Here is a 20,987-nt window from a genome sequence, read left to right as displayed (position 1 = left end):
AGGTTCTGGTCTCCTACCTCCTCGTTGGCCGCGCTGAGCTTGGAGGTCAGCTCGTCCTTCAGCTCGTCCAGCTGCTGTCGGAGCAGCGTCTTGTGCTCCTCCAGCTGGAGGCGCTCTCTCTCAAACTGCTGCTCCAGCTCCTGTGGCAACAAAAAAATCCAGAAACATAAATCAACGTCAAAGCCAGTGAGCGGTGGAAGAGCCAGAGAGCGTTGATGATGAAGTTCAGAGCCCAGATCAGTTATTCTCACACAAGTGAAACAAGTTCCCACAGAGGGAAGCTGTTGAAAACCTTTTACTGGATCTCAGGGATCATTCTGAAGAACAGCGGAGACCTCACTATCACCTCTCAACCTTATTACTGAGTTGAAGTCACGATAAAACTCATATTAAGTCATTTATTCCGACACTAAACCGAAGTTAAACAACTCCGCGGGTCAACAGGCATCCACTCTGAGAGCAGGAAGTCAAACCGCTGCAGCATCATCACCTCAGTCTCCCTGAACATCCACATTCTCTCTCCTCTTTGTCTGATTTCACATTCACCGCCTTCATCTGTGCAAGTTCCTAAAAATACTTCAAACTCCCTCATTGTCCTTGACAGGGAGCAGAGAATCGCATTGTTACCATAATAAAGCTTATTATGGCGGCTGATGAATGGGGAACGATTTCTGTTACACTGAGCAACGGCAGCTGCTGCTTTCCAAGGACAATTAGAGCCGAGGGAGATGGCTGTTATGTCACATGGACTCTTCCACGATTATTCACTGTACAGGAGAAATGGAGTTTGTAAAAAAAACATTCAGGGAATCGACTCCGGTGACACGGCTCCATACAAATGAGTGGGACTTTACAGGAATTGATCTGAATGGAGGAGAGAATGAAAAATCACAGTAATTTGTGTTTAATGCCTCATGACATGTGAATGTGTGTGTGGGGGGGGACAGATTCAGGGTGTGTGTCCCCCCCCTCTCACCCAATGTTAGATGGGATTGGAACCAACTCCCCCTGTGTCCCTCAAAGGATGATGGACGTCCTGGTTAAAACAAGTGAATACTAATGACCACAATAAAAGCATATGTGAAAATGCTTTGAACAACGTCAGGTCCAAGTTAACAAACCAGCCTGTGACTTATTTTTACGAGAGAACTTGAAACCGAGTCAGATCAAATTCAAAGTGTAATATAATCATAACTTCATCATATTTGGTGTTTAGGTCGAGCAACTGACATCTGAAGCTCATCCGTTCATGTGTGAGAGGTGTGTTCAAATTCACTAGAGTGTGATGGACGTGTGGTTAGTTTGACCCTCGACCATCAAATCTCATCACTTCATCCTCGAGTCCAACTGGAAACTTTTGCCAGATTTGATGAAACTTTGCTCAAAGTTTTCCTGAGTTGATCTGATCTCGAGTATTTGATCGACGACCTAAAAACATGAAGCTTCTGTCGCCGGAGCAGATTCATGAAAAGGCCTCAATCACTAAATAAAAAAATACATTCATATGAATACGTTGAAATCGTAATTGTTGCGTCCTGATGACATCAAGGGCACATCAAAGGAGATCTTCTAGTCAAAGGTCAACGAGAAGCCGACGTCTCACAGGGACGAATCTAATGTGAGACATCAGGATTCATGTCTTCCCTTGTGGTTCGATTCTGAGGGCGACACCGGCGGCTGGAGCCGAGCGATTCATTTAAAATCCGAAACCCCCGGCTCCTCGCAGGCAACTCTCATTACAATTTAAAGTGATGAAAGAGCAGAGGTGATGAAAGGAAAGATGATTAACTAGATGTGATGAAACTCAGATCAGACGAAATAATCGAGTGATTCTGCAGAAGAGATATGAAGCAGATGAGTGAGGCAGCAGCGAATGAACGAGGAGAGAGTGAGTGCTCCCCCCCCCGCTAATCTTTCAAATTGGGACATTTCTGCAGCAACACTGACAGAAAGGAGCAACAATCAGAAACGACTGTGCAGATCAGAGCTCAGCAGGAGGAAATATGAGGAAATCATACGAGGGCATGTCTACACGAGGCCTCCTGCTTATGGAATACATATCTATTAACTATGGAAATGTACGGGACGCTCCTCTCTTAATGTAGCTGTCAGCTCTGATCAGGTCCTCGGCAGAACATTATTTAAAACAAGTCCTCATTATGCAACTTTGATGCAAAGGGAATAGTTGATCACTGGCTCATTAAACTGGTCCCAGGGCCCACTTCACAATCCTCGGGGCATTTTCTGCATTTTCATACCAGATATACAATTGTCAGAATGTTGGAATTTGGGTATTTGGTGTCATCGGGATTCTACGTTGTTTTGTTTTCACGTGTGTTACTGTAGAATGTGTCCTGCTGCTACATCTAAAGGTCCTTTGTAGAGTTTGGAAATATAATTGTGATGATTTTGAGCGTTTGCCTTGATATAGAAATGCACACAATGTGGTCAGCAAAATAAATATTCATGAAATTGCTTTTACAATATTCCACCGAGAATTGGTGTTAAAATATGCAGGAGACGAGAAAACATGGACGTAAACAATAAAGGTTTAAAAAAATAGTCTAATCAAATGGACTTCATAGATACAAACAATATATATTTTGGTTAAAAGCACTGAACAAAATTGTTTAATGGGTACTTTCAGTTTCCATAATTTACGTACAGTCATATGTTTAATCTGTGGGTTTTGTTTACTATCAAATTTTTTGTGACTCTAGCAGTGAAATGCGACTGAAAGTTATTGAATACGAAGAATTTAATAAAAATCAACAGCATTTAATGCAATATAGAAACACTAATGCTTCATTTTATATTAAAAATTTATATTGCATTGGTTATTATGGTTTTATTCCACTCTGTTACCTTTGAATGCTGAGTTCTGTGATGTTGTTTTCTGAGAAGTGGCTGGACCAACAAACCGTGCTAAGTAAGTAGCAGTGAAATATTTATGGTGGAACTTTTAGAAACACACACAAAACGCTGGGCTCCCGGGTTCCGCTCCTTCTCCATCCCATAATCCTGCTCCAGTTCTGAGGACTTTACTCCCCACTTGCACTTTTATGAGCAGTAAATGTCACCAGTTTACAAGCGGGGCTGTGAATTTTAATCTAAGTGTCCCTCAGCCTTTTAAATGTCAAACTCCAAAAACACCTTTCAAGACTCAATTTCACTGATTATGGTGCTTGATATAATTAGTCGCAGCCATTTTGTCTTTATTTGGGAAAGAAAATTATATTCAGGAGACGTGTCCTGCTCATAATCAGGCTCATAATTTTTCATTAGTGTTATTACTGTAAAATATGTACAAGCTCTAATCTGCGGAAAATATCACTTTACTAAATCTGAGCATCGCTGCAGCTCCTCTTTCAGCCTCTGTCGGAAACTTTCACATACATAAAACACACAAAAGATAGTAAATCATGAAAAAGCAAAACAAAAAACTGTCACATTTGTATTTCCACACCTCTCATGTCGGAAGTGTGTTGGTTCCATTGTCTCCTGATGACACACTAAAGCTGCAGTGTAGGTGTGTGTGTGATAGGAGGAGCAGCAGGATTAGAGCGTCAGCGGCCGCTAACCCTTCCCACCTGCGTCTACTCACATTCCTTTGAGCCCTGAGGATCCATGACATTTATAGGTGACAAATATAAATGGTCTCCTGCGTCAGTGGGTTTCATTCTCCCTCCGTCTGAGGTTGCCAGCTTCTTACTCATTGTTTTAGACCCTTTGATGGTTTTCACTCTATAGAAATCCTCTGTGGATGCTTTTTATTTTTCCAGTTATGTGAGCCTGAGTCACCTGTCATGCCCACGCATACTGTTATATTAATTTTATACTTCAATATCAAAGTGGGCCTGCTCATGAAAACCCTGTGTCATGGAGTCTAAATGTGTATTCAGTACTTTAGAGAGGCTGCTTGTTCACTGAGTCACACTAAGGATTAGGACGTCGACTCTTTTCATGTTCCTGTTGATAGAGAATACAGGTATTTGTCATAATGAGCCGAATAAAATGTACATATTAATAAATATATATCATAAAACACGTGTATTTCTTCTGCAAAAGTCTTTCACTGCTGCGAAAAGCATCAGTTTCACCAACTCGTGTCTTCTCTGCAGTGAAGAGCTGGTCAGTATCAATATTAACAGTGTGTCTGTTTTAGACAATATTCTCTTATTATTAGTAATAAAAGCTTGAATTAAGTTCTAACATGATTTTAATAGGAACATATTTAACAAAGCACAAGTACAATAATAAGGTACTTGGACACATTCCTGATTAATACTCTCTTACACTTCTATAGACTGATTAAGATAACGTTAAGAAGGAAATATTGTACTTTTTCCCTCTTCTTCTTATATATAGTGTAGATGCTCAGATGTGGCAGGAGTAATTCCACCACAGTTGGTCTCTAGTTATGTTTAAAGGCTGAATTTTACTTCCCAGACAGTAAACGTTAACGTCTGTAATTAATTAAAGGGATAGGAGAATGTGTTTGCCTTAATAATGTCATTAAAATCTGCATAATAATCGTCCTTCGGCTTTATGAGACTTTATAGCCGCACCTATTTTTACAGGCAAAGGAACTGAACCTGTTATTCTGAATGGAGAGGAGGTGTTAGAGAGGGAACAGTGGCGAGGACATCTCCTGTGATTTGATACCAAATTACCTCAGCGCCAAAACTCATGAGAGAGAGAAAAGCTTTTAGAGACACAGCAAATCTACAATTCAGAGGCTCAAGGCAAAACGAGTGAATAGCTGCTTCCTGTGGCAGATGGTGCAGTCAGTCAGGGAACGATGTGGAATTAGCTCAGAGGTTAGAGACGCCAGCTTGTGACCGGCTACTTGTGGAAGTCCCTCCACCAGCTGAGACTGTCCTCAGGGACGAGGACGAGTGAGGCTGCCTCATCTCATCAATGCTCCATCTAACAGAACTGCAGCTCCTCTCCTCAAGAACATCCACCATGGTTGAACATTAGAGAACAGGGGTCATAATAAACATTGTATATTTACACATGTGGTGTGTGTGAGTCAAGATACTTTGACAAACACACACTATCACTGGTGTCAGTCAAAATAAAGCACAAGCCGACACCACATTAAATGTGTCACTCACAACCCCCCCTCGTTTATTAACAAACAGGAAGTCAGCGGACTGCAGGGGACAGATTGTGATGTGACTGTGTCGTCCTGGAATATCACAGCGTTTAAATTTGATATTAGTTCATATCAGAGTTCATTCAACAAACTGACGGTGAGAATTGCTGAACTCATGAAAGTGGATCAGTTCCTGTAGAGCAGAAAGTCTCAGAGTGGAGGTCAGGGTGATGGATGGATCCTATTTATATGCAAAGCTACTGCAATTTATATTATCTTTGATTTTGGAAACCATGACTTCTGACTTAATGAAGTCTTTACTGGAAGTTTTCAGTTTGTTAATATGTCACTGACAATCAGAAGCTTCCATCTGCTTCTCCTCAATCAGAACAAATCCAACTTCATCTCTATCGAGTGTGAAAACTGAACACAATTAGTGATTTGTTTACTTCCCCTGCACTAGTTTCTAAAAAGAGTCGAACTCCTTCCAGCAAGCTGCAGAAAACCAGCGTCCCAGAGCCTCCATCATCTTTACGGCCTGAGATAAGCCCAGAGCTCCACGATGCAGGATCAATTAAAACCATACAGACGTTCATCTTCCTGCTGCTGTGAGCGATAAACTCTGATTACACAAGATGCAGCAATCTGTAAATGAATCTGGTGTGGGTTTGTGTGTATTGTGCTGATGTAGAAACCTCTGGCACGTTGTTTATCTCAGTTCCAGATGTGGATTATTTTGTTTTGGATGCAGAGACCACAGATCTCAGCAGCCGTGGTCGAGCTGAAGCTCCTCAGCAGCTCTGTGTGCTGCTCTAGCTCTACATGCTGCTCTAGCTCTGGGTGCATGTGTGACTCACAGCCAGCAGGCGGTTCTTCTCCTTCTCGGCGTTGTTCAGAGCGGTTTCCAGGGTCACTCTGTGCTTCTTGGCCACCTCCTCCACAGCTCGGGTCTGGCTCTCCTTCATCTGGCTGCCCTCCTCCTCGTGTCGAGCCCGGATGTTGCTCATGTCCTTCTCGTGGGACGTGTTCTCCTCGTGCAGGGTCTGACCAAACGCAGGAAAACAAACAAACATTTCAAAATGCTCGGAGGTGAGAGGACACGCTGACGGACAGGGAGAGCGCCCGGGCTGACATTTACACCATACGCTGTATTATTCAGCCTCTTTGCCAGTGTTTACCGATCCACAGCCAAGGAATCAATACTTCCCTCCGTCTCCTTGTATCTGCTATTTTGTCTCTATTCCCATTTTCTCACCATTTCACACTCAAATGTGTATTTTTCCTTCAGCAGTGGAACGAGTTAGCTGAACAAGCCTCCGGGGCTCCTTCCATCTGGGGGTTAATGGGGTTATTGATTAAGGAGCCGTGAAAGACCCCAGACACGACCCCGTGGTTATTACGCCTCTAAGTGGAGCTGGTGTTGTCTTCAGCCTCAGGAGAGACAGAGTTTAGAGATATTGTTTTTGCTTCTTATAGTTACTGTTGAGTCACGATGAGAACAGCAGCTTCATCCACCGTCTCCTGATGAAACCACTTCTAAATTCACAAGATCCAGATTTTGTATTTGGATCTGTAATAAATCAAAAACACTAAATATCAAACCTCTAAAAATGACATTCAATCTCATGTTGTGGTCATAAAATTGCTATTGATGAAAAATGATATTGTTTCAGCCGAGCCCTACTACTGGAATCTTTACAGCAGGATTGTAAATGAACACTAAAGACATGAAAACTTAAATTTACAAAAAAAACAATCACACTGATTCATCAACACAGATAATTAACTCATGCACAACAATCTGTTTTCTATTTAGCTTCATCACTCGCAAACAAAACCAGCGTGTAACTGGCACAGAATCAGACGCTGGCAGCAACATGAAAAAAAAACACTAATGTGCCTCAAAGGGATTCACTCGTGTCTGTTTGGAACCAAAGTCTGTTCCTGGAAATCCCCCAAGAAGCGTCCATCAAGCTGGTCGGACCGCTGTGACATCATCTGGTCAAACAGACCTGAGGGGAACCGAGCATCATCTCAAAAGAAACTGGGCCCGGGAGGTTGATTCCTCGTCTTATGGGGGCGAACAAAGATGAGGAACACAAAAAAGGGCGAATGAAGGAAAAGACGATTTGTAATTCAGGGAAAAACCAAGACTCACACTAATGTAATGACTTTTCCACAGCTTTCTTACTCTGCTAAAGTCGTTCAGGCACGATTGAGCCAAAAATCCCTGCAAAGTGCGAAAAACTTGAAAAACACAATCTGCTCCAGAAAGTGTGTTTCTCTTCTATTTTAATGCAGCAGCGTTAGAGATCCCCAATCGATGGTTTCACCGATAGCCTGATGAATGAGAATTAAGCGTTTAAAGCAGGAATCGGCTCTAGGAGACGCAACAGGAAGGGGGGGTGAAGTTTAACCGGAGCGGCCTCGTCTATTATCCTCCAGAAAAACATTGAAATTCAAGCCGGCGTCTCTCGGTGGGAGAACTCTGCCGGCTCCCCGAGGATTACACTGCACAAATGTCAGCGACAGATGAGAAAACACACATGAAGCAGCAACACTTGACATTTGCCGTGGGCTGTGGTCGCTCTGCTGACTTCACTGTTCCTTAAACCATCCGACCTTTAAGCTTCTGGGTTTTTGAGATGAGCAGCGGCCGAGCTTCAAGGTTTGTAAAGAAGCTGTGATTGACAGGTTTGACTCTTTAAACTGTTCCACGATTACAGGTCCATTTATTTATTATTATTCTCCTCTGACTCTTTTGCAGACGATGCATTTTTTTTTAATTTGCTGCACATATCAGATTGATTCTTTCTACCAAGGACAATTTCACAAGGACCTTCAAACTTTTCAGTTTAGTCCGAACCAATAAACCAGGAGTGGGAGGAGCCTTGAACAGAACAGACGAGGTGGTCTCTCGTTTATTAGTGGGTCGTGAAACAACAATGATAAATATAACAGTGGCAACAGAATAAACCAAGAACCGGTTCACTTTTCTGTTTATTTGACATTCAAACAGAAAGACTAGTTTCCACCAAGCTGACAAACGCTCGTCCACAAGCCAATCAGAGTCTAGTAAAGGTTGACTCCGCCCACGTAGTTGAAGACGACAGGAAGTATGTATTTAAGATAACATTCTTTAGTCCCTAAACAATGTAATCTAACCAGATCAAATGTGAACAATGGAACAAAGGCAAGAAGCCTAGTTCAGACTCTGAGAGACAGACTGAGGGGGAGTCTTTATCCATATTATATATATATCATATACCCACACCAAAATATGTGTGATCTTTATGAAAAAAAAACTGAATTATATCAACAATTCATGTCAAATATTGTTTTAGATCAGATCGGCTTTGGGCCCAACCCCACCTGAGGACACGGGAGGATTAGCGGCTCTGTAAAGTCACAGAAGACTCAGGGCTGCCCGAGGAGAATAAACAGAAAACCAAATAGAACTGAAGAAATAAATCACTCAGTTTTTGGGCAAGTGAGTGTGAGAACAGCTTCAGTGCCCAAACTAATGGCTGTGTGCTTTCGGGCTTCTCTAAGCAAAAAGATGAAGTGTGGAGTTTGAGGTGAGAAAGTGGTGATTCTACACTCAGGAAGGATAAAGAACACAAACTGCATCACAAGACATCTCTGAAATAATAAATCTGACTGATGTTAATATCTCTCTCTTGAACCTGCTTCCTAATTACTTGCTGAAGTTCCTCTGAAGTTTTCCCTTTTTCACGCAAGGACGAATTTCTCATAAGTTCTTGTTTCCTGTGACCGTCGAGCGGGTCGGGAGCAGAGTACACAGAAAACTTAAGTCCCGGTCTTCTTAATGAGTTATTGGCTATTCATGACACATCGCTCCAGCCTGGTGTGAATATCAAACACACAAACCTTCTCCAGGGACTGGATCTGCTGTTTCTGCCGGTCGTCCAGGGCCTGGCTCTGGCTCTGCAGCGCCTCCCTCTCCTCCTCTATCCTCAGCACCTTGTCCTTCAGCCGGCTGCGCTCGTTGTCCAGGTCCCTGATGGCCGCCTCCTGAGTCATCTGGCTGGCCTGCAGGCTGCTGATCTGACCTATGACGGGAGACGTGACAGGGATGCAAACAGTGAAGAGGAGCCTGGGTTCATCCAGTAGGCGTCTGCTAATCCAGATCTGTTTTTTGTCTGCCTGTCAGCGAGGTGCAACCGACTTGATCAACACAAAATATGCGATTTAGATAAAACACAAAGAGGAGATGTGTGAAAAATACAAAAATACACTCAACCACTAACATTTCCAGACGACCACAGCAACAGAAAACCAACATATCTTCCCCTTTAAGAAGAAATAAAGAAGCATGCGTGATCTGTGTCACCAGCTGGATGTTGTTTGTCTCTCACATGCAAACAGCTGTGGAGGAAACTGATGAAACCTTCTCCAGGGCCGTGACGAGCTCATAGCAGCTAATGGGCCGAACATGATTCTGCGCTGGGTCGCTGCTATCGCTCACACACACTTCTCTCCGACAGTAATGCTTAAGCGATATTGTTGCTCAAAGTACCGACGGAGAGACGTCAGGAGACATTAGATCAAATCCTAACATGCAAACACATGAAACCTTAAACTGGGCATAATTGATGTGAGACGCTGCTGCCTCTGCCTCTCGGGGACTGGGGACACCATGTCTCAGGCCACGATGCCTGAGAAGCTGCTGGACGTGTTTGCACGACAAACCCCAGGACGTGTCCCGAGGGGGTGGGTGGGGGGGGGGGGGGGGGGGGGGGGGCACGCGAACAAGCACTGGATTGCATTCTGAGCAGAGAGGAGGTTTGAGTCTTACTGGCTTTGAGCAGGATCTCGGTGGCTTGCTGCTGGACTCGGTCTCTGGCCGCCTCCAGCTCGCACTCGGCTTCCTTCTGACGGATTTCCACGATCTCCGAGTTCTGGGTCACCTCGTCCAGCTGCCTGGTTAAGTCCTGCAGAGGAATCACAGCAGGAGAGAGAGGAGAGAAAGGTTTGTGAACAGGTGGAAGACACATGAGAGAAGGGAACTACGTATAATTTAATAGAAGTAGAATAAGAGAAAAGGTTGAGTTGTAAAAGGACGTGAATAACTTGAGACTTGTCAATAAAAACAAACTTCTAGAATGAAGGAAATATGATGAATTATTTTATAAGATACTGATTGAAATTGCAGTGTTGACAAGTTGTGAGAAGTTTAATGTGAGAGCCGCTGGCAGCATATTACCAATAATGATGCTCATGTATGTAAATACTGATTTCTGCTCAATTAATCCGAACTAGACTTCAGGGAGGGATTTGGCCCATGCACACGCACACGCACACACACACACACACACACACACACACACACACACACACACACACACACACACCGACAGAGCACATCTTTCCATCCCATCAAACGTTCTGCCTAAAACTTAATTAAGACAATGAAATCGAAGCATGATAATAACCAATGAGGAGCCACCCATAGATTAGCCCCGGTGTGTGTGTGTGTGTGTGTTAGAGTATGTGTGTGTGTGTGTGTGTGTGTGTGTTACAGTGTGTGTGCGTCTGCTGATATCCCTGATGAGCCCGGGGCAGGGAGCTGCACATTGTGACCTCCAGGTTCAGATAAGAGATCCATACAGAGATTGATCGTTTTGAGGAGAGCTTCCAGAGACATGTTTCTGTTAAGACTAGCTCCAGGTCGGGGGGCGGGGCTCCGGTCATAGATGTCATCACATGGAGGATTGAATTTTGAAGAGTGAGGAATCATCTGTTCTTTAAAACGGGTTTTTCAGGGTTGAGGGTTGAGGTTAGAAATAGGCTATGTAGTATAATGTGTTACTTGTAGTGAGTTGGAGAGTAAACAATGGAGGATATGTTTTTCATCCTTATTTAAGAGGGTAAACAGTTGATCTCCTTTGTTCCATTTGAAGATGATGTTACTCGTTTTAAAACCGGTCCCATATTCAATTCTTTCATTTCTCAAACAGGGTCACCAGCTTTTCTTGAGGAGGATTTAAAAATACCTTAATTAACTCTATCTCCTCTGATTTATCTGAGCTAAAAGAAGATTTCTATTGTTGGAGACATTCAGTCATTACCCTCTGATTCAGCTGTAATCAGATTTAAACACACACAGACACACACACACACACACACACACATCTGTCAGTCACTCTGATTGGACCTGGCTGGATCCTTCATTGCCATTTAAATATGAAAGTTGCTGAAAGCAGTGATTTATTGTTTTATCTCACTAAAAGCTTTTTACCTGAGAGTGAAGGATTCGGTCCAAAGACTAAACATCACTTCACTGGAGCTTTTTATATTTCTACAGAAACTTCAGAAACTTCAGATGTTGTTATATTTGTCTCAGTCAATCCACTCAATGATTTACTTGAAGTCAAGATTTGCTGAGTTCTCGTGTACAGCCTGTTGTTGCCCTCGCTTCTTATTGTTTTCCCAACTTTCTTCCTTTCTTATCCTCTGCTAATGCAACAGAGCTATTTCCCTTAGTGGATCATTAAAGTCATGTCTGATTGTGTGTAGCTCCTGAGCTGAAGCAGTGTGACGGAGAACACTGGAGCAGGAAGCTGTGACGTCCTGACACCAGGTTCACATCTGACGTCACTTCTTCTCCCCGTGACGAGTGGCAGCTCAGTAATTACGACCCCCGGGACGAGGGAACGTTTTCATATCGGTGCCATGTTTTAATTTAACCTGAATGAAAAGAAAAGTCTAAAGACATCACACAACAAAGGATTGTGTGGAAAAACAAGACGTGAGGTGTGTTGTGTGGTGAGAAAAACTAAAAACAAGAAAGCTTCTGCTGTGGGATCTAGTCTCTCTCTCATCAGTGAAGCTCTCAGCAGGAGTTGAAGGTTTATGAGATTATGTTCATGGTCTCAGGCTGTTATTAAGAGATTAATGTGCAACAATACAACACATCAGCCCACGGAAGATGAAACTGGTCACAGATCAGATTGTTGCTGTGTTCTGATATCTCGTCTCATGTCTTGCGTCAGACGAGAGAATCTGGAGGAGCCGTCAAGTGAAGCTGGTTTCAAGCTCCTCTGTCCTCACTTCTCTATCTGGGTCACAGCTAATTGCTCCTGTGACTAAAGAAATGATTATGAAACTCCAGACGCATCACAACCACGGGTGTGTGTGTGTGTGTGGGGGGGGGGGGGGGGGGGGGGTACTCATCTTCAGTGAAATCAGTGGTAATTCAAAACAAACCTCAGCAAGTATCACGACAACAGAACAAACCTACTTCACCGATTCCCCCAGAGAACAAGAGATTCCACTCTAAAGACACTACACAACTCATTCCACTCCAAAGACACTACACAACTCACTTCACAGACACTACACAACTCATTCTATTCTAAAGTAACTACACAACTCATTCTATTCTAAAGACACTACACAACTCATTCTACTCTAAAGACACTACACAACTCATTCTATTCTAAAGACACTACACAACTCATTCTACTCTAAAGACACTACACAACTCATTCCACTCCAAAGACACTACACAACTCATTCTACTTAAAAGACACTACACAACTCATTCTACTCCACAGACACTACACAACTCACTCCACAGACACTACACAACTCATTCTACTCCAAAGACACTACACAACTCATTCTACTCCACAGACACTACACAACTCACTCCACAGACACTACACAACTCATTCTACTCCACAGACTCTACACAACTCATTCTACTCCAAAGACACTACACAACTCATTCTACTCAAAAGACAGTACACAACTCATTCTACTCCACAGACTTTACACAACTCATTCTACTCCAAAGACACTACACAACTCATTCTACTCAAAAGACACTACACAACTCATTCTACTCCACAGTAACTACACAACTCAGATAATTTCAAAAACAAGGGATAAAGAAACAAACAGAAATGCTATTTTTGCCAGCGGGACTCTTGGCAGAATTGATTTTAAAATATTGTTAATAAAAACATTTAACAGCCACTTTGTGTTAGAGTTACACTCTATGGAACAGTATCTTTATAAATGTGCTTTTACTGGGCACAAGGTATGAACCACGTTTTTGTTGAGTCACCTATTAACATAGTTTTCTACAGTGGCCATCTTGTAAAGATTGTTTAATAATAAAACAGTTTTTAATTGCTCTTATCATTTTTGCTCGATAAGCAATTTGTAACTCTGTTTTGAAAAGTGCTAAATAAAAAAGTATATTGTTGTTTCTATCATTATTATTATTATAATTATTGTAACCAAGATAAATGCAAAAGGAGTTATGTTTTCATGACAGTACATGACAGTCAAAGAAGACAACATCTGGACGGACTCACAAACAGACAAACACCTCATATTCTCTGACAGGAGTGAAAAGCAACAGATGTTCAAGTGGATCAATGAACTCAGGACTTTCTTATTTTACTTCCAGTCCTTTCTCTTCGTCTCAGTTTCTTTGTGCAAACAACACAGAGCAAACATTTCCTTTTCTCTTTCTGTGTGAACAACCGTAATAAAAGACTCTGTCCGAATAATGATGTTTTTCTGAAGGTGGCCTGGAAGAGTAAATCTCCAGCTGCTTTCTGGGTAATTTCTAAAAAGGGTTCAGTTGTAGTTTCTATGATCACTATGAACTCAACAGAATATCTGTATCTAAACAAATTATAATTAATTAGTCAAACTGAGCCCGACCGATTTATTGATCAGGATATTTGCATTGTTTTTTTCTGTTTGCTGACATGTTCACTTTTATTATATGGAGTAAACTATGCAGAATAAATGCATTTATGTTTACATTTCACGTTAAAAAAATATTTGTTTCATGTTCCACATATCTGGTTGCATTTGTTAAGCATCAGAGAATAAATTGTGTTTTCTTTGTATTCAGGTTATTTACAAGTCAATGGTTCTAGTCTAAATGATAAATCCTCAATCACATTTCTCTGTCATAAGTTTGATAACTACATCATAGGAATCATACCTTTTTAGTTTTTTGTGTTTCTGACCTTCATTTTATCATCTGTTCCAAAGGTCAGATTTGTAGACTGTCCAGTCACTCTTAAGACTGTATCTGTCCTCTATAGGTCTGTTACAACAGGAAGCTGTGATGAGTGGAGTCAGCTGATTGGTTCCCACTCACCTTGACGCTGCTCTCGGCCGTGCTGAGAGACGAGTGGAGCTTGTGGGACTTGTCCCGGTTCTCCCGGGCCTCGTCCGTCACCCGGACCAGCTCGGCCCGCAGCTTGCCCAGGGTCTTCTGCAGAGCCGCCTCCTGACTCTGGAACTCCCGCCGCAGCTCGGCCTCGGTGCGCTTCCACGCCAGCAGGTTGTCGGCGGTCAGCTGCTGCGTTCTCTTCATGGCCTCCAGCTCGCGCTCGTAGAACGCCTGAGCCTGAGGGACGGACACACGGGTGAGACACCATCCGTCACTGAGAAGGACGTCCAAACAGCTTGATGGAAGATAGAAAGACACAGAGCCGTGTGTCTCCAGCACTTTGTGTGAGACATCGTGACACTCACGACCTTCACTTTCATCAAGGTCGTCATACGAGTGTGAATGAATGATGTCTTTTCTAAAGGACGTTCAGTAGAGCTCACCAGAGACATCCACTTCCTATTAATGCTGCTGTGCTTGACTGAATTCCACCAAAACACAGTCACAAGGTTTACCTCAATAAATGCAAAACGGATAAAATATGCAACAAAAATGCATCATATTATTCTATCATCCTCAGAAGATCCAGTGTATCTGCATGATGCATGAAGCCTATCGTCCAATTATGTGCACAACCATCTCCTCATCATGCATCCATTAACTTCCTTTATAAGTGTTTAAATGTAATGCAGTAGTGTGGGTGCAGCACCTTGCTGAGTTTGGCCTCGTACTCCTCCACCAGCCTCTTCTTGTCTTGTTTGAGCTCCTCCACCCGCTCAGCCAAAGAGTCCACCTGCAACAAATCAGGAAGGACATCTTCAAACAGGCGGAACAGACTCTGAGGTTTTGTTAAGAAAGATAAAACTTGATTAGAAATGTCCTTCTGTTAAATAATGACATTGGCTGTATATAGAACGTTTAACCTGCTCTAGAGTTGCAGTAGCAGCACTAGAGGACTGACTGTCTGCATGGTCGGTAATAACTTTATGGACAATAGCACGAGCAAGCATGAAGCAAATCGTGAAGCTCACAGATACACAATGCAGCAACAAAAGACAAACAAAATTGACAAATTTGTTGTTTTAAGAAGTGTGAACCGTTTTGGGGGGTTCAGTCTGAAACTGTGGCAGGAGAAAATTAATATGGTGGACTGTCTCAATCCAGATAATTAATGGGAAAACGGTTGTGTCACTTTCTTCTCCATTGTTGTGACGCAGCTGGTTGTGTGTCTGTCGGGAGCTGATCTACCTTGGCAGCAGTTACCTCAGCCTTGTGCAGCTGGCCCAGTTTCTCCTGGTCCTTGCTGTAGTTGGCGTTGTGGCTCTGGTGGTTGATCAGGAGCTCCTGGATCTCCTGCCTGTGCTGGCCCTTCAGCTCCTCCAGGGCCGCCTTCTTCTCCTGCTCGAACTGGGCCTGGGCCTGGCTGAAGGTGCGCAGCTTCTCTTCGAAGGACCGCCGCATCTCCTCCACCTCCCGGGACATGGACACCACCCGCTGCGTGTGCTGCCGGAGGAGACGGAGAATAAAGGGCCTGAGCTAACAGGGGGATTGATTTATGGATTTGCGGGCTTCTTGCACCGTGGGTAAACTTTTTAAAAGCTCCAGGCCGGGTGGTGATGCACCGGCTCAGGGGGAATTTGACCTTCTGGCTTCCGACCTGTCGGCTCTAATGTAGCACAGCAAACCAGCAGGCAAGCTAAACAGAAACCAAGTGTTTGTGAGGAAGCTACCACTGGATGTGTGGATATGACTGGAGAAAAGCTGATGCAGCCTGTCAGGGTCAATCAGGCGCCGGATGATGAACAGTATTGACAAATGGACCGGATGGTTTTCTGAATGTGTTGAAGTTGGTGCAACAAATAATAATCATCAGTAAGAAGCAGATTTGAAACACTTTATTATTTAATTTGGCCGAACTGTCTGAAACGTTTTAATTTGACCACAGCAGCAGATAGAAAACCATTAATTTGAATTTTGTGTAACCTGAAGCTCTTAAGCAGTTTGCTCACGATGGAATTAAAACTGATGAGGTGTGTGTGTGTCACTCAGAATCACATCCTGTTCCCTCTCTGTGTGTAAACCTGCACAGTAACCCCACCCGTCTGTCTGATACCTGTCAGCGGCTGCATCGATTTGAAACTCGCCTCCATTCAGACACACACACACACACACACAAAGTAAAGGTCACACAGTCCAGACTGTCTGACTTGAATACTGTACGTGTGTTATCAAGCTAATACACCACGAGCTTAAGAGCGCTACAGACACTCCAACAACACACAGACAGACACACAAAGACAGCCTTAGTTAGTACACAATCATATGCCTCTGTGAATAAAACTTAAAAGGAGAATATGTATGTATGTAAGTATGTTTACTTCTCCCAGCTGAAACTGCGTCACTGAGCGATCTGGAAATAGCTTCTCACCAGTTCAACCCAGTGGGATGAATAACTCTGAAAACATCATATGTTCCCTCGGATTCATTAACGTAAAGCAACAGGGAGCAAAGAGAAAAAAGAAAAACACCAACTGGGATTCTATCACACAGACGACGCTGCAAGCTGCTGTTTCTCTGATCCCTGATCAGTTCAATCACAGGACGATCTGTCGTCCTTGTGATTGTGCTGATTTGACCCAGACACAAGCTGATGGAAGCTGTGCATTATATCTCACTACCACTGCAACACAACCACAGCAGCGTCCACACAAAAAGACAAAGGCGCTGCCGACAGAGAGCGGCTCTCCGGCCTCGCAGCAGGAACCAGGATCAGACATTAGCGGCTGATTGCCTGCAACTGTGACTGCAGCGTCCTGCAGAGCACAGCTGCCGGCTACCAGAGACACACACAGACACACACAGACACACACCATTCCTCCGTCTACCTGGGCCTCGGTGCACAGCTGCATGTCCTCCACCCTCTGGCGGTAGCTCTCGAACTCGGCCAGCGCCTGTCTCTTCATCCTCTCGTGGAGCTCCATGGACTCCTCCAGAGACTGGATCCGCTTCTTCAGGTCCATCTCATCGCTGATCTTACTCTTGTACTGGAACAGACGAGTAGGAACCAGTTAGACAGACACTTGTCAAGCAAGTGCGTCACCTGCATCCATGACTAAATGTGCATTAAGCATGAGGAGATGATATAGTGGTGAGTGAGAGTTGTGATCTGAGCTTCTTTGGTCTCAGAGTCCAGCGAAAAGGGGAAAACGAGTTTCCAGAATTTCCTCAACGGCAAAAACAATGTTCCTCTTCTTAAAAGGCCTTTGACAGGAGCCATTTTCACACGGCTACCTATTCAATCTCAGTCCCAACTGAATATATTCACCTCACTTTGTGTTGAAAGGCTAAAAGAAAGAGACCAGTTTCCATATTGGCTGTTTTTTCTGGAATGAAAAACCCTCCGGCTGCTAAAAGCCTCCGTCTGGAATCAGAAGAGGTTTTTATTTCTCCTCCTGACGTTGATGTTCGATGCTCAGCTTCTAGATTAGTCACACTGCCGTGAAGGAAGCAAGTAATCCTCATTAGGAGTGATGGCATATACAACTAAATTATAAATATTTAGCTGTTTTAATATTAATGGGTCGGTAAATGTGATCTCGGCTCTCTGGCTCTCCAGCACATCGGCTGCTATGAGATGGTCGTGCACCTACAGAAGCTGAGCATGTGTCAGGTCTGTATATGATGGGTTTATGAATCATGTCGTATCTCAATCAATTTATAAAGAGTCATTTTAAATCCTGTCTCCTTTAAATCAAAGCTCCCTGATACTAATGTGAAAAAGTAAAACGTCTCTGCTGCAATGCATTAATTAAACCAGAAAGAGATATTTATAATTCACAAGTTTTCATTTCATCAGTAATTTACCTCCTTTTCCAGGAAGCCTCAATTTATTACATTACTTTTTTTTAATTAATATTCATTCACACCCATAAAACTCCCTTTTCTCTTTATTAAAATGTCCTCAAACCTGCAGTATCTTCTCTCTGGTCTCCGAGAGGATCTGCTGCACCTCCTCCTCGTGGGCCTCCTTCAAGGTGGCGATGGCCGCCTCGTGTTCGTCGTTTTTCGTGTTCAGCGCATAGATAACCTGCGAGGGAGGAAGAGGAAACACGGGCCGGTCAGCTTGATCTCACAGGAGGACACGCGGGGGGGCAGCAGTGGACAGTAGGAAAGTGAAGAAGAAAACATGACAGAACAATAAAAGCGGATATTGATGAGCGTTCGATTCCGGGATCTTCTGGCTTCATTTCTGGAATGTAGGGAGGAAGGTGAGATGCATCATCCACCTCTTCATAAAGAAAAACACATCAATGTGGATTTATTCGTAAATGTTGTCGACTAATCCAGTTCACATTAATCATTTACTACATTATACAATTTTAATCGGTTCAAATGCAAATGACTGTGTACAGTAGATTCTAATAATTGGAGGCACGCTGTATGAGCCGAGAAGCTTCAGTGAAACGTCGTAAATTAGAAATCGGTCGATGTCGTGTTCGTCTGCGGATAAAAATAACCGGAGCAAACTATTGTGCATGAGATTGACCTTTAAAATCTGCCCCAAAAATACACACAGCCATCCAGAGAGAGATAATCTGACAGAGCAGTGATCCCCTGCTCAGAGGCCGAGGCAGGGGGAGAAATGGCTTTTTACATTTCCACATGAAAAACCAGGAGACGCCTCCCCCCCCCCCCAAAACATGCTTCACTCCCTGCCGTGAGAAACAAAGCTTTGCGTTGCCTCTCCCTGAAAATCCCAGTCAATAATTCAGCACATTGAACTGGGTGATGGTGGTAAAGAGTCTTTGTTTACTCTGGACTGAAGTCTGTCTGCAGAATGAGAGAAAGGGAGCGGGGGGGGGAAGAGGACGAGAAGAAGAAGAAGGGAAGCGGCTTCCTGAGAAACATGAAAGGATGTAGTTTGACATGTGGTGATGCTTTTCATACTCCTACACACACACACACACACACAAACACACACACACACTTTGTTTTCACCGACAACCACAAAGGATTATCTCTGTCATATCTCAACAGGAGAAACTAAGACATGTTTTTTAATTCTGCAGGTATTTGGTCATAAATCTAATTATTCATCAAAGGGAGCAGGTGAACAATCGGGAGACTTGGTATATCATCCTCTGGGGACCATGAATCTCTGTAGTAAACGCAAGTGGTTGAAACGTTTGCGACAGGAACAAAGTGGTTTCTTCACGTAGGAGAATCAGATCAAAGACAAACCACTTGGAGCCAAATAAAGCTGCGTGCAGAAAATCCAGTGCCGTCCAAAATAAAACATCTTCCCCCCCCACACACACACACACACAAACAAACACACACACACACACACACAAGTATAAATCATTCAGCCAGCTCGGTCTCTCATCAGCTCAGGAAGTGAATGGAGCAGAAGTAACAGTCACAGGAGCTAAGAAGAATCTTCCATCACACACCGAGAGTCATCGGAGCACTTCTGCGGATGAGAGGCAATAATCATAACGCTGTCACACACACACACACACACACACACACACACAATGAAATAACAAATATCCTGAAGAACACAAACACCGGCAGAGACTGTCAAGTTCCTCGCCCGTGTCCAAACTCATCAGTGTAATCAGTGCCTGCTAAACGAGGAGGCACAGACAGTTTTTGTGTTAATGTGTGTCTGTGCTTGTGTGTGTGTGTGTGTGTGTTTGTGTTCGCCTGGGAGACAAAGGCTGAGAATATTGCCATCACTGTCATCATGAGGCATCGACCAATATTGGATCTTGGAAGAGAGCAACATGACAAACACTGAGATTGTTTCCAAGGCGCCTGGAGATGCCTGTCAACGTTCAGATTTCACATTCGAGTGAAAGTGAGCCGTGGTTTCATTCTATAAAAAACATTATGAAGGAAATTAATAGTTTTAGTCTTATGAAACATAAATTGAATAGCCAGTGACACACACTGACACCCTGATCTACAGGATTCTCATCATCTCAACTGATCATTTTCCTGCTTCGGTGCGTCAGTGAAAAAACGAATCCTGGATCAACCCCCTGATCTGGATCTGCACCAAAATTTCCTGGGTTCTTCCCTGTTCCATATTTCATCCTTCCACCGAGTTTCATTGTAATCCATCAAGTAGTTTTTGCATAATCCTTCTAACTACGAGAGTTAACCGACGAAAAACCCAGAACCTGTCTGGTGCAGGTAATTAACAGAGCCTGCAACATGAGCTTCCTTCTATTAAACACAATGACAGGCTGCTGGGGAGTGTGTCCGAGTGTGTGCCTTTGTGTGCGTTCATTATTTCCGAGGTGTGACTGTGTGAAAGAAAGAGAGAGAGGGCGAGAGAGGGGTGTGAGACAGAGAGAGAGAGAGAGAGAGAGAGAGAGGGGGAGAGAGGGGTGTGAGACAGAGAGAGAGAGAGAGAGTCTGGTAACGCCGATGCTTCCTCGTCTCCTCCGGTCGATCTCTGCGTGTCCTTGGAGGAGTTTGTGTAAATGACAGAGATCCCGGGCGGATCGATGAGGTCACAGTGAAATGCCACAAGTTTCAAATCCGTCAGCTGAGGAGAAAGTCACAGCTGAGGAACTCGCTGCAGCTGAAAGTCTCTGCTCGCTGTTCAATGAAATGTGACTCTCCTGTCAAACACTGGAGAAAACTGTGGGTGTGTGTGGTGGGGGGGTGGACAGTGTCACGTCCTTCACGGAACTTCCTTCTGTTGGC

General features: G+C 43.6%; 1 protein-coding gene across 1 annotated transcript in view; it reads right to left on the bottom strand.

Annotated features, from left to right (window-relative positions):
* fam184ab (family with sequence similarity 184 member Ab) overlaps nucleotides 1-20,987 on the bottom strand; it is an 80,120-nt gene that overhangs the window by 27,886 nt on the left and 31,247 nt on the right. The window contains exons 2-10 of the mRNA XM_053445228.1: nucleotides 18,235-18,354; nucleotides 17,153-17,311; nucleotides 15,531-15,770; nucleotides 14,977-15,060; nucleotides 14,253-14,504; nucleotides 9,921-10,056; nucleotides 8,993-9,174; nucleotides 5,959-6,144; nucleotides 18-140 (exon numbers count right to left, since the gene is read on the bottom strand). Of these exons, the coding sequence (XP_053301203.1) occupies nucleotides 18-140; nucleotides 5,959-6,144; nucleotides 8,993-9,174; nucleotides 9,921-10,056; nucleotides 14,253-14,504; nucleotides 14,977-15,060; nucleotides 15,531-15,770; nucleotides 17,153-17,311; nucleotides 18,235-18,354 (1,482 nt within the window). The remainder of the gene's footprint in view (nucleotides 1-17; nucleotides 141-5,958; nucleotides 6,145-8,992; nucleotides 9,175-9,920; nucleotides 10,057-14,252; nucleotides 14,505-14,976; nucleotides 15,061-15,530; nucleotides 15,771-17,152; nucleotides 17,312-18,234; nucleotides 18,355-20,987) is intronic.

Source organism: Pleuronectes platessa, chromosome 17 (genome assembly GCF_947347685.1).
Source record: "Pleuronectes platessa chromosome 17, fPlePla1.1, whole genome shotgun sequence".
Classification (NCBI taxonomy): Eukaryota; Metazoa; Chordata; class Actinopteri; order Pleuronectiformes; family Pleuronectidae; genus Pleuronectes; species Pleuronectes platessa.
Note: the sequence above shows the minus strand (reverse complement) of the source record. Positions and strands in the feature narration are given on the sequence as shown.